The sequence below is a fragment of the Capra hircus genome, chromosome 4 (assembly GCF_001704415.2).
Source record: "Capra hircus breed San Clemente chromosome 4, ASM170441v1, whole genome shotgun sequence".
NCBI lineage: Eukaryota > Metazoa > Chordata > Mammalia > Artiodactyla > Bovidae > Capra > Capra hircus.
Window position 1 is genome coordinate 74,177,688 of NC_030811.1, and position 13,382 is coordinate 74,191,069.

The 13,382-nt window shown below is 41.7% G+C and overlaps 1 protein-coding gene across 2 annotated transcripts in view; it reads right to left on the bottom strand.

The window, feature by feature from the left end:
• LHFPL3 (lipoma HMGIC fusion partner-like 3) overlaps window positions 1–13,382 on the bottom strand; it is a 640,749-nt gene that overhangs the window by 37,032 nt on the left and 590,335 nt on the right. The window contains exon 3 of one of the 2 annotated variants that reach the window (XM_018047258.1): window positions 7,059–9,385. The exons of the other annotated variant lie outside the window; for it this stretch is intronic. Within the exon in view, the coding sequence (XP_017902747.1) occupies window positions 9,357–9,385 (29 nt within the window). The 3' untranslated portion in view covers window positions 7,059–9,356. Of the gene's footprint in view, window positions 1–7,058; window positions 9,386–13,382 lie in introns of those variants that run through there. 2 annotated transcript variants of the gene reach the window in all.

Genomic DNA, 13,382 nt, shown 5'->3' on the forward strand with positions numbered 1-13,382 from the left:
CCATGAAGTGATGGGACCAGATGCCATGATCTTCGTTTTCTGAATGTTGAGCATTAGGCCAACTTTTTCACTCTCCACTTTTACTTTCATCAAGAGGCTTTTTAGTTCCTCTTCACTTTCTGCCATGGGGCTTCCCTGGTGGCTCAGAGGTTAAAGCATCTACCTAGAATGCGGAAGACCCGGGTTCGATCCCTGGGTCAGGAAGATCCCCTGGAGAAAGAAATGGCAACCCACTCCAGTACTCTTGCTTGGAGAATCCCATGCAGGGAGGAGCCTGGTAGGCTATTAGTCCATGGGGTCGCAAAGAGTCAGACGCGAATTCACTTCACTTCACTTCACTCACTTTCTGCCATAAGGGTGGTGTCATCTGCATATCTGAGGTGATTGATATTTCTCCTGGCACTCTTACTCTTGATTCCAGCTTGTGTTTCTTCCAGCCCAGCGTTTCTCATGATGTACTCTGCATGTAAGTTAAATAAGCAGGGTGACAATATACAGCCTTGACATACTCCTTTTCCTATTTGGAACCAGTCTGTTGTTCCATGTCCAGTTCTAACTGTTGCTTCCTGGCCTGCATACAGATTTCTCAAGAGGCAGGTCAGGTGGTCTGGTATTCCCATTTCTTTCAGAATTTTCCATAGTTTATTGTGATCCACACAGTCAAAGGCTTTGGCATAGTCAATAAAGCAGAAATAGATGTTTTTCTGGAACTCTCTTGATTTTTCCATGATCCAGTGGATGTTGGCAATTTGATCTCTGGTTCCTCTGCCTTTTCTAAAACCAGCTTGAACATCTGGAAGTTCACGATTCACATATTGCTGAAGCCTGGCTTGGAGAATTTTGAGCATTACTTAGTAGCATGTGAGATGAGTGCAATTGTGTGGTAGTTTGAGCATTCTTTGTCATTGCCTTTCTTTGGAATTGGAATGAAAACTGACCTTTTCCAGTCCTGTGGCCACTGCTGAGTTTTCCAAATTTGCTGGCATATTGAGTGCAGCACTTTCACAGCATCATCTTTCAGGATTTGAAACAGCTCAACTGGAATTCCGTCACCTCCACTAGCTTTGTTCTTACTGATGCTTTCCAAGGCCCACTTGACTTCACATTCCAGGATGTCTGGCTCTAGATGAGTGATCACACCATCGTGATTATCCGGGTCGTGAAGATCTTTTTTGTACAGTTCTTCTGTGTATTCTTGTCACCTCTTTTTAATATCTTCTGCTTCTGTAAGGTCCATACCATTTCTGTCCTTTATTGAGCCCATCTTTGCATGAAATGTTCCCTTGGTATCTCTAATTTTCTTGAAGAGATCTCTAGTCCTTCCCATTCTGTTCTTTTCCTCTATTTCTTTGCATTGATCGCTGAAGAAGGCTTTCTTGTCTCTTCCTGATATTCTCTGGAACTCTGCATTGCTCACTATTAATTCTCAGAAGATATATGCTAGAAACTTAGGAGTAATTGGTGGGCAAGTGGCTGAGGAATACCAATTAGAAAACAAAGCTTTGAGTGCTCAAAATGCTTCTCTAGAAACAGTTGTATTCCCCATGGTATTTAGGAAGGGCACTATTAAGAATGAGTGTGAGTGACAGTTGCTCAGTCATGCCTGACTCTGCAATCCCATGGACTGTAGCCTGCCAGCCTCCTCTGTTCATGGAATTCTCCAGGCAAGATTACTGGAGTGGATTGCCATTTCCTTCTCCAGGGTGGAGGTTCTTTAAAACAGTAAGAATAGAGCTATCATTTGATCCAGCAATACCGCTCCTGAGCATATATCTAGAGAAAACCATAATTCAAAAAGATACTACACCGCAGTGTTCACTGAAGCACTATTTGCAATACCTAAGACATGGAAGCAACCTAAATGCCCACCGAGAGGAACAGATAAAGGAGATGTGGCGCAGAGACACAATGGATATTACTCAGCCATAAGAAATGCTGAAATAGTGCCATATGCAGGGGCATGGACAGACTTAGAGACTGCCATAGAAATAATGCCATATGCAGGGACATGGACCGACTTAGAGACTGCCATACTGAGCGAAGTAAGACACTTCACTTCAGACAAAGACAAATGTATGATACTGTTTATATGCAGAATCTAAAAGCTGGGAATAAGAAACCTATTTACAAAATAGAAATCGAATCACAGATATAGCAAACAAACTTATGGTTACCAAGTGGACAGGGAAGGGATAAATTGGGAGATGGGGATTAATATATAGATACCACTATATATAAAGTAGATAATCAACAAGGACCGAGTGTATAGCACAGGGAACTCTACTCAGTACTCTGTAATGACCTTAATGGAAAAGCATCTGAAAAATTATATAGGAATATGTATAACTAAATCACTTTGCTGTACACCTGAAACTGACACAACATTGTAAATCAACTATGTCCCAATAGTAAATTTAAAAAAATAAGGTCACTGTAATATCAAAGACCTGGTAGTATTGTGTAAGGAAGGCCTTTTAGAGTATCCAGCTGATACCTGCTAGAAGCACAAGCGAAGAATAACCTTTTAAAAATATAAAAGTTTCCATCTCTCCCCTATTAAGACCCTCAAATGGCTTTCTCTGACACTTAAAAAATGTACCAACCAACCATTCTGGCCTACCAAGCCAGAAGCTGGTTTCTGAAGCTCCTATCCCCTCCCTGCCATCTGCTGCTCCTCACCTATAGTGATCTTATTCCTTCCTTAGAACCATTATACTGTGTGGCGTATCCTTCCCTCTTTCTTCACATGGCTGGCTCTTCCTATCATTCAGGTCTCACCTTAAATGCCACCTTTTCATAGTAGCCTTCCTTGATTCACTTCCCTATTTCTGCATCACATCACCTTGTTATAATTCTCTCTAGAACACCTCCCCTTCACCAATCACAGCCTTGTCATGGTGACTTGTATAACTCAATGAAGCTATGATCCATGCCATGCAGGGCCACCCAAGACAGAAAGGTCATAGTGACGAGTTCTGACAATACATGGTCCACTGGAGACGGGAATGGCAATCCACTCCAGTGTTCTTGCCTCGAGAACCCCATGAACAGTATGAAAAGGCAAAAAGATATGACAGTAGAAAATGAGCCCCATGTTGAAACATCTTTAATATGCTACTGGAGAAGAGAAGAGGGCAATTACTAATAGTTCCAGAAAGAATGAAGCAGTTGGGCCAAAGCAGAAATGATGCTCAGTTGTGGAAAGTAAAGTCCTATGCTGTCAAGAACAATGCTGCATAGGAACCTAGAATGTTAGGTCCATGAATCAAGGTAAATTGGATGTGGTCAAGCAGGAGATGGCAAGAGTGAACATCGCTATCTTAGGAATCAGTGGACTAAACTGGACAGGAATGGGCAAATATAATACAGATGACCATTATATCTACTACTGTAGGCAAGAATCCCTTAGAAGAAACGGAGTAGGCTTCATGGTTAACAAGAGAGTCCGAAATGCAGTACTTGCCTGCAACCTCAAAAATGACAGAATGATCTCAGTTTGTTTCCAAGGCAAATCATTCAGCATCAGAGTAATCCAAGTCTATGCCCCAACCACTGATGCTGAAGAAGCAGTTGATCAGTTCTGTGAAGACCTACAACATCTTCTAGAACTAACACCAAAATAAGATGTCCTTTTCATCATAGGGTATTGGAATGCAAAAGTAGGAAGTCAAGAGATATACGGAATAACAGGCAAGTTTGGCCTTGGAGTACAAAATGAAGCAGGGCAAAGGCTAACAGAGCTTTGTCAAGAGAACATGCCAGTCATAGCAAACACCCTTTCCAACAACATGAGCGATGACTATGACTCTACTCATGGACATCACCAGATGGTCAATACCAAAATCAAGCTGATTATGTTCTTTGCAGCCAAAGATGGAGAAGTTCTACACAATCAACAAAAACAAACCTGGAGCTGACTATAGCTCAGATCATCAGCCCCTTATTGAAAAATTCAGGCTTAAACTCAAGAAAGCATGAAAAACCACAAGGCCATTCATGTATGACCTAAATCAAATTCCTTATGGTTATACAGTGGAGGTGATGTATAGACTCAAGGGATTCGATCTGGTAGATAGAGTGCATGAAGAACTATGGACGGAGGTTCATAACATTGTATAGAAGGCAGTGACCAAAACCATTCCAAAGGAAAAATAAAAATGCAAGAAGGCAAAATGGTTATCTGAGGAGGCTTTACAAATAGCTGAGGAAAGAAGCAAAGTGAAAGGCAAGGGTGAAAGCAAAAGATGCCCAACTGAATGCAGAGTTCCAGAGAACAGCAAGGTGACACAAAAAAGCCTTCTTAAATGAACAGTGCAAAGAAATAGAGGAAAACAACAGATTGGGAAAGAGTAGAGATCTCTTCAAGAAAATTGGAGAGATCAAGGGAACATTTCATGCAAGGATTGGCGTGATAAAGAACAGACATGGTAAGGACCCAACAGAAGCAGAAGATATTAAGAAGAGGTGACAAGAATACACAGAATTATACAAAAAGAGTCTTAATGACCCAGATAACCATGATGGTGTGGTTACTAATCTAGAGCCAAACATCCTGAGCTGTGAAGTCAAGTAAGACTTAAGAAGAATTACTACAAACAAAGCTAATAGAAATGATAGAATTCTAGCTGAGCTATTTAAAATCCTAAAAGATGATGCTCTGAAAGTGCTGTATTCAATATGCCAACAAATTTGGAAAGCTCAGCAGTGGCCACAGGACTGGAAAAGTCACTTTTTATTCCAATCCCAAAGAAAGGCAATGCCAAAGAATGTTCCTACTGCTACACAACTGTGCTCATTTCACATGCTAGTAAGATTATGCTCAAAATCCTTCAAGCTAGGCTTCAACAGTACAGGAACTGAGAACTTCCAAATGTACAGGCTGGGTTTAAAAGAGGCAGAGGAATGAAAGATCAAATTACCAACATTTGTTGCATCATGGAGAAAGCAAGAGCATTCCAGAAAAACTTCTGCTTTATTGACTACACTAAAGCCTTTGACTATATAGATCACAATAAACTGGAAAATTCTTAAAGAGATGGAAATATCAGGCCACCTTACGTGTCTCCTGAGAAACCTGTATGCACAGATAGAACTGGACATGGAACAACAAACCGGTTCAAAATTGGGAAACAAGTATGACAAGGCTGTATACTGTCACCCTGCTTATTTAACTTGTATGCAGAGTACATGTGAAATGCCGGCCTGGATGAATCACAAGCTGGAATCAAGATTGCCAACTTGATATTTATATATCAACAACCTCAGATATGCAGATGATACCACTCCAATGGCAGAGAGTGAAGAGGAACTAAAGAGCTTCTTGATGAGGGTGAAAGAGGAGAGTGAAAAAGTTAGCTTAAAACTCAACATTCAAAAAACAAAGATCATGGCATCTGATCCCATTACTTCATGGCAAACAGAAGAGGAAAAAGTAGAAGCAGTGACAGATATTATTTTCTTGGCCTCCAAAATCACTGCAGATGGTGACTGCAGCCATGAAATTGAAAGATGCTTGCTCCTTGGAAGGAAAGCTATGATAAACCCAGACAGTGTATTAAAAAGCAGAGACATCACCTTGCTGACAAAGGTCTGTATAGTCAAAGGTATAATTTTTCCAGTAGTCAAGTATGGATATGAGAGTTGGACCATAAAGAAGGCTGAGTGTCAAAGAATTGATGCTTTTGAATTATAGTGCTGGAGAAGACTCTTGAGAGTCCCTTGGACAGCAAGAAGATAAAACCAGTTAATCCTATTAGAAATCAATCCTGAATATTCATTGGAAGGACTGATGTTGAAACTGAAGCTCCAATACTTTGGCCACATGATGGGAAGAACCAACTCACTGATGCTGGGAAAGATTGAAGACAAAAGAAGCGGGCGGCAGAGGATGAGATGGTTAGACAGCATCATCAACTCAACGGACGTGAATCTGAGCGAATTCTGGGAGACAGTGAAGGACAGATGAGCCTGGCGTGCTGCAGTCCATGGGACACAAAGAGTTGGACACAGCTTAGCAAGAGAACAACAACAGCAGCAACTAGAGCATCTGTTATTATTAGCAGACATTTCCCTATTTATTATCTGTTTTCCTACCAGAACATGAGACCCATAGGAGCAGGGGTCTTATGTTTCTGGCTTACTACTATCTTTCCCAGGATTTAGAATAATTCCAGACACACAGTAAGGACTCAGTGCATGTTTGGTGAATGACTAGAGCTGAGTACTGGCAACATCATCTCTGTAGACAGGACCTAGGCTTTCCAGCATTCCATTGTGCCCACTACTTCCTATAATCTTGGCAGCCCAGCTTACTTTGCTCTGTAACTTACTTATTTCCCTGGCTCTAGTAGGTATTTTGAGTTTTAAATCCCTACTCATAGTTACTTTATCTTCAACATTTTGAGAGCAGAGGTCATGTTTCTGTTTCTTTTCTTCTTCAATGTCTTGCAAATAGTAGGGGGAAGGAGTTAAATTCATAGAGTATATTGCCTACTAGTCAAGCGCCAGCATAGCCCTCTACATTAATTTATAGCCTCACAACACCACTATAGGGCCAGGCTTTATTATTTGTGTTTATTTAATAGGAGAGGAGCTGTTTAGAGTTATGCAGTAAATGAAGGATCTGGCATTAGGACCTACCCAGACAACACACACTCAATATGAACTCCTGCAAAACTGCTGCTCATGCCTAGGTGGCTGTTTCAATGTGCACGAGCCAAGGTGGAGCAGCTAACTGGGTATTTCAGAATATTTCAGGCCAAGTTTTACTTAACAGTCTGGCTAGTCACTTCTCAATTTCATTCCACTGAGTCTATGAAGGTTTAGCTTGGGGTGTGTCTCTGCTTGGTGAGAAGAGGCTTTGGAGGTTATTAATCATGCCTTTCGCATGATGAGGGTCCTGCACATCCAATAAATGTCTGCTCTTGGCAAATATTATGGAATGCGACAGCAAGGAGATTTTTCAAAGATGGTTATTTCAGTCAAGTCATCACCTGTCACTGGATCACTGAACAAAGACAGATGCTGAATGCAACGAATGTATGCCACAACACCAAACCATCTTTTAAATAACAAAATCTTATTTTTATTTTTTACAGAAATTCAGATATTCCAACAAATTTCTTTACATTTCCTGGACCTTAAAAAATTACACACAACTTTTGGACGCAATACAACAGAACAGAATGAGAAAGGGAGTCACTTTTTTTTAAAAAGATAAAAACATACTTCTCATACTGAATTAACATTTAGTGATTTACATGTGTTTTACCTATGTACAAATGGACACTGTCAATGACCCATCTTCAGAGCACTATGGTATGCTAAATTACACTTAGGTTTTTTAGAAGGAAAACAACTTCTTAAAAACACTTGCATGTGGATAGGAAGCACTTTTTCATTTTCATAAACACCACTATTAGTGTTGTAGGACTCCCAGTGGAATCTACAATTTACACGGATTAAAGAAAGCCAATACCTTCTATTTTTATTGTAGGTAAAGCAGAGAGGTACCTCCCCTTAACTAAAAGATGAATTCTTGAAAAGTTGTGTGTAATTAAATTTAGTAAGTAGGGTGTTTTGAATGCAGAGGGAGAGCTAATATTTAAAGCAACAAATAACTCCCAGAACAGCTAATACTTAAGAGATAATAAGTACTCCCCTAATGGGGTTCTTTAGAAAATCCATATCTTTGTGAATTGCGTTTCACTTATTTGACTGTGTCTGTAATATGCTTTTTAGCCATTTGAAACATAAAACTCATCTGGGGTGAAAAGATGCTGATACCAAAGACATTGACAAAACTAGGAGTGTGAGACAGGATAAGAGAAATCAACCGTGATCTGTATCTTGGTTGATTCTTCTTGTATTACTCTCCATTGTTCCAATAATATATACTAAACGGATCTTAATTTTGAGCTCAAAAATGAAGGCATTCTACATGGTCATGTTTTCTGCTCAGGTATAGAATATGGTTTGGCTTATACTGACGATTCCTGCACATGTATTTTTAGCTTGTGTCATTCTCAAGCAATTGGCTACTTCAATATTAACTATTTTTCTGCTGTTGCATATTGCAGGGTATGTGGTAAGGGTGATGGTGGGGGACGCCTGGGAGCAAAAGATTGTTGAAGACAATTGATCATTTGTCATTACTTCTAAATGCCAATCAACTAAAAACAAACAAACAAACAAAAAAAACTGAGTGTTCTTGAAACTAAAATTAGTAAACAAAAAGGCAACTTACTCCTACCAAGTTTCTTTGACCTGTATTAAGTATATATTCATTAGTTCTAAGGCTATTAAATTATTATTTATTTTGTTAGTGCCACTTACTATCATTTAGAAATAGGTTTAATGGAATGGTGTTAGTAAGGGAAAGTAAGGGAAAGAAAGGATATGGATTTCTGATGATATGACAAAGGAATAGAAAAAGAAGATATTTTAGATGTTTACTTGTAAAGTATATTAAATTCTTATACGTATTACTAGGGGCAATTAGAAAAAGTGTTTATTTGATAGCAGCCTATATATTACATGTGAGCATTCAAGGTGAAAATGAGCTTTCTATACTTTTCAGAGTTCCTTGATGCTGTTTCCTGAAAGATAGGGAAGTCTATGTTGCTCAGGAACCTATGATGTAAAGATGTACTTCCTGTAATATACAGCTTGATGGAGTAATAGTATATGTCAGAAACACTTTCTCAGTAATAACTGGTACAGACAGATTAAACTGAACAAAGACTCAGTAACAAGTTTGAAACGTTAACATCTCTTAACTGAGTGGTTGTTAACTAATTACACAGTGACATAAATGAACGGCAGAGATGGGAACCAAAGGTCATGGCTCCTATGAAAATATTCAGAGGCATTTTCTAAGACACTTCCTCAATAACTGATGGTTGATCAGCCTCTTGGCTATTGAGATAGGAATAATTTAGGATGCACTGCCTTTTTAAAAATAATGTTGAAAGATTAAAGCTTTTTGTTTTCTGTTTGATTAAAAAAGGACAGTTTACAAACCTCAGTACGTATATATTTTACATGTTAATTCTAGCACATTTATATTTCTCTTCCTTAAAATATTTCCTGAATGTGATTTCTCATGAGTGTCATCTGCTCTTATTCAATGATAGTTTCCAATGAGCTGGTGTTTAATCCGTGATCGTATCTCCTTTCAGGAAAATCACTCCCATCTCTGCCGATCTAGGTTTAGTAGGTGCTTTGACAGCTGGATGCTTCGCTCTCGCCGGTATCCATCTCGGTACTCTGATCTCTCCCAAGCGTCGTCCTTCTCGATGCTGATGTACAAAAGCTGTTATTCGATTAGTTTAGCTGTTATTTGATTTGTTTTGTGCTCATTCTAGAGAATATTGGCTTAGCAGAACTGCAGGGGGGGGATGGGCAAGAGAAAGAGAAAAGAGAAAGAACAAACGCATCATTTTCTGTCCTCAAGATTTTTGTGCATATTTGTCAAGGAAAAACCATACCAACAAATGTACCTTAGATTTGTTATCAAACAAGACTGAAAGGAGTGAGGTTTCTGGTCTATTAAACAAACAGCACAGCCTTCCTGGTGAGGGGGGGGTCCCCTGATAATTCAGGCATGCATATTCCCTACATGTGGATGAAGATTACAGGCTGCTTTGAAGGAGCAAGGGAGAATGCAAAATGATCCCAGACATCACTGATTTTTCTGCCTGGCACAGAAAATGCCTCACTTGAGTGTTTTCCTTTTCCTTCCAAGCTTTATTTATTATTGAATGAACATTATAACTGTTTCAAAAGGAATGACTATAGAGATGAATCATCCACAATGCAATCACTTTGAGACCCCAGCTGTCTTCATCCCATGTCTCTTTCTATTCCTTATCTAAGGTGTGCACTCATTTGATATAGTTGGAATCACAGCGTAGATGACATTTTCAACACAATATTATAAACAGTTTGCTATATTTCCACTCTCTGCATCATCAGCATCAGTTTCTCATGACTGCATTATATTCCATGCCATGCTCATTTCTCTCCAGGCCACACTCAATATTCTACTCTCAATAATTTCACCACTGTCAGATACATAGGTACGTTTCTGTTTCTTTTGTTGCTGTTGAAAATGAATATTTTTGCATATGAAACTTGACTTGTTCTTTTAAATTCTTTTCTTTAGGACAAATGCTCAGGGGAAGGCTGCTTTTCCTTTTCTGCAGCATATTAGGGACTGTGCCTGTATTGACAGAGATCACAGGTGGTGTGATCTACTCCATCCTCTGGTTAATTTTCATAGATTTTGCCACTGCTAACCAGGAGTTAGGGGTACCTTATACATGGTGAAGATGGGCCAATGCACCTAGTAGGTCAGATTGGGGCTGACAGAAAACAATCTGTTGGGTTTTGAATCACAGAGCGCTTAGAAACACAAATTATAATAAAACAATTGGCCCATTATTCAGTTATGTTCCTCATCCCACATTTTAAGATAAGATTATGCTTTCTGCATAAATGCAAGAGAAACCCCTGAGAGATTCTGTCGTTGTTTCTAGAATTTATCCCCTCGTTGGCTTCCACCAGGCTTTAAAAAAATCTTAATGCACATTATGATTTTTAACGAACTTCCCTCAGTCAGAGAAGTTGTTTTAATGTACCCAGACTACACAGGGGATAATTGAAATGTGATCATGCCATAATGATGATTAGTCTGTAATGATTCTCTTAGCTTGAATCACGCTGGCAGAGGCCCTCTGGAAGGGAATGCTTTCTTCAGATAAGCAACGTAAGCCAGCAACCCAAGGATCTGACATAGTGCCACGGGCACTTCTGAACTTGAGTGGTCTCTGCTGCAGTGTCATGGAGGTGCTCTGGCTCGATGGAATCCAAACGTGGGCTTGCGGGTCCATGATTCCACTGCTCCAGCTCATAATTCGCTCATTCTGCATCATTTTCTATTTAAAACCCACAAAACTGAATGTCTGGGTTTTCCAGCAAGATTTGTGAAAGGTGCTCCCTGGGGAGGGAGAAGGGGAGGAGTGGGTGGGTTTGCAAATGTGGGAAGGAGACTAGGGAAATGGTGATGAAAAGTGACCCTGCGTGTGGAAGTGTGCTTCTCAGGGCTGTACGCATGCGATGCAGGGACAAGGGAGACAAGAGGGAGTCCCCGCTGTACTGAGGTTCACAAATGAATATACCCCTGATTTAATGATAGAAAAGTCTGCTTTGGTTGAATCATTGTTTCCAGGTAGCACTAGTGGTAAAGAACCCGCCCGCCAGTGCAGGAGACATGAGACGTGAGTTCGATCCCTGGCTTGGGAAGATCCCTTGGAGGAGGGCATGGCAACCCACTTCAGTATTCTTGCCTAGAGAATCCCATGGACAGAGGAGCCAGGAGGGCTATGATCCACAGGGTCACAGAGAGTTGGACACGACTGAAGTGACTTGGCACACACGCACACAGAACCCAAGACTCCCACCTTCTCTCTCCCCAGTGCAAAGCCGCCTGATTTGGTAACATCATATTGGGCTGGGAAGAAAGCAGACGGGGGTGGAAAGGCTTCAGATCAGCCCCTAGAGCGCTGACATCCAAGCCTGGGGAGAAAGGAACTTTCTACAGGAAAAGCACCTCCCTGTGAAGATCCTGAGCTTTCTCGTACAAAGAGAACCTCTGTGGCCAGTCTCACAGGGTTTCCTATTTACGCCCTACCATCTTGGCCCATGGCTGAGGGGCAGACCAGGGCAAGTCTTTCATCACCAGCCCTTCCTGGATCTGCTCTGGTCTTGGGCCACAGGTAGCCACTGTGTAGCCAAATGCCCCATTGGATCCCTCACTGCAATCTCACCATCAATTTCTCAGCTCTTCCTTCTTAAAGCTCTCTGCTCTGTTGACCACTGTTGGCATTGGGGCTATACCTCCCAACCCCAGTGCTAACCTTGGGCAGGGAGCTGAGGAATGAATGGCAAAAAGAGAGAGTGAGGCCTTTGAGCCAGGCCTGGACAAAGGGAGGCCAGTGGGTCTCTTTGCATACGAGATTCAAGGAGGTGCTCACTCTCAGGATTGTGCAAATACAGGACAAGGGCCTCCTTAAATTTTGCACGCTAAGCTCCTCATGGGCCTCACCCTAGTCTCAGTCCTGCTGTGAGCGCAGGCTGCACTGTCACCAGATCCCTTGGGGAAGCTGGCTGAGCTGGGGTTACTCAGACATGGCTCCCATCATGTATTCTTTCTTCCTAGAAGGACTGGCTCCACCATGCAACAGGAACCCCGGGGCATGCAAGAATTCTGCAGCGTGTGCTAGGCTGAAAGAACCAGCAAGCGCTTGTGTTCCAGGGGTGATCAGAACACCAACACTCCCCACACAATGCCAGGACAACACTCTGTAGAAGCAGTGCAGTGAGAATGCTGCCATGATTACCTAAATGACCTGCACAAAGGATTTTCCACCTGAAGGCTTGGAGGGGCTAACCCTTCAAACAGATGTGTGAAGCTGGCAGATAAAGAGGGTAAGGGCAGGGTTTTCCCCTCCAGATGTTGCTGTCACTCCTAGAGATTCTGAGACACCAGGGCTGTCTGCAGAATTTAGTGGCAGCTTTAGCATGGTTCCACTGTGGCCTTTGCTTTATAAAACTTTCTGCTTTTTTCAAAATTCTTGCTAACGTTTCCCACGCACCATGGATGTTGCATAGCTCGGGATTCAATTTAAAAGCTGTCATCTTCTCCTAGGTATGTACAGAGCAGGACTGAATAAACAAGTCATTCACTGCTGCTGTGGATCTTTGTTCATTTGGGTTTGTCCTCGTGACATGTCATGGGCTCTGAGGCACCCATGTTCCAATTCCAAAGGGCTCTTTGCAAACCCTTTTTGAAGCTGTCATTTGAATCACTGCTCATGAGAGCAGCATTTATAATGGCCACATTGTCCACACTATCTACATGCAGTGGTGTGACTGGATTTTCTACGTGTTTGCCAGCTCTGAAAGGTCTCCTGTGACCTGCTTCTGCAGACTGTTCCCATCTGACCTATTCTGTAAGGGCTTGGAGCTCCCACTGTCAGGACAGCTGAGGGGCAGGTGCCGAGTGAGAAAAATGCTTGGTGGGGCCGCTCAGGCTTTTAGCAGAATGGTGCGCTACATCTTTGTTGTGAAAATGAGTAAGGGTGGGATTCCAGGCTGTTCTTTCCTCATTGGCCCTACAGGCTCTGTCCGTTTCTCCCGCTCTGTTGTTTCAATCTGTGCCAATCTCTAACAACGCTTTCTGCACCCTTCATCTTCCGGAGGTTGAATATGCCCCCTGGAAATAACACCTCCCCTTCTAGGCCCTCAGGAGCTCTACAGGGTCTGCCCCAGGGATGGCAGGGGAGAGCTGGCTGCAGATTCTTCGCATTTCCTCTCACTGA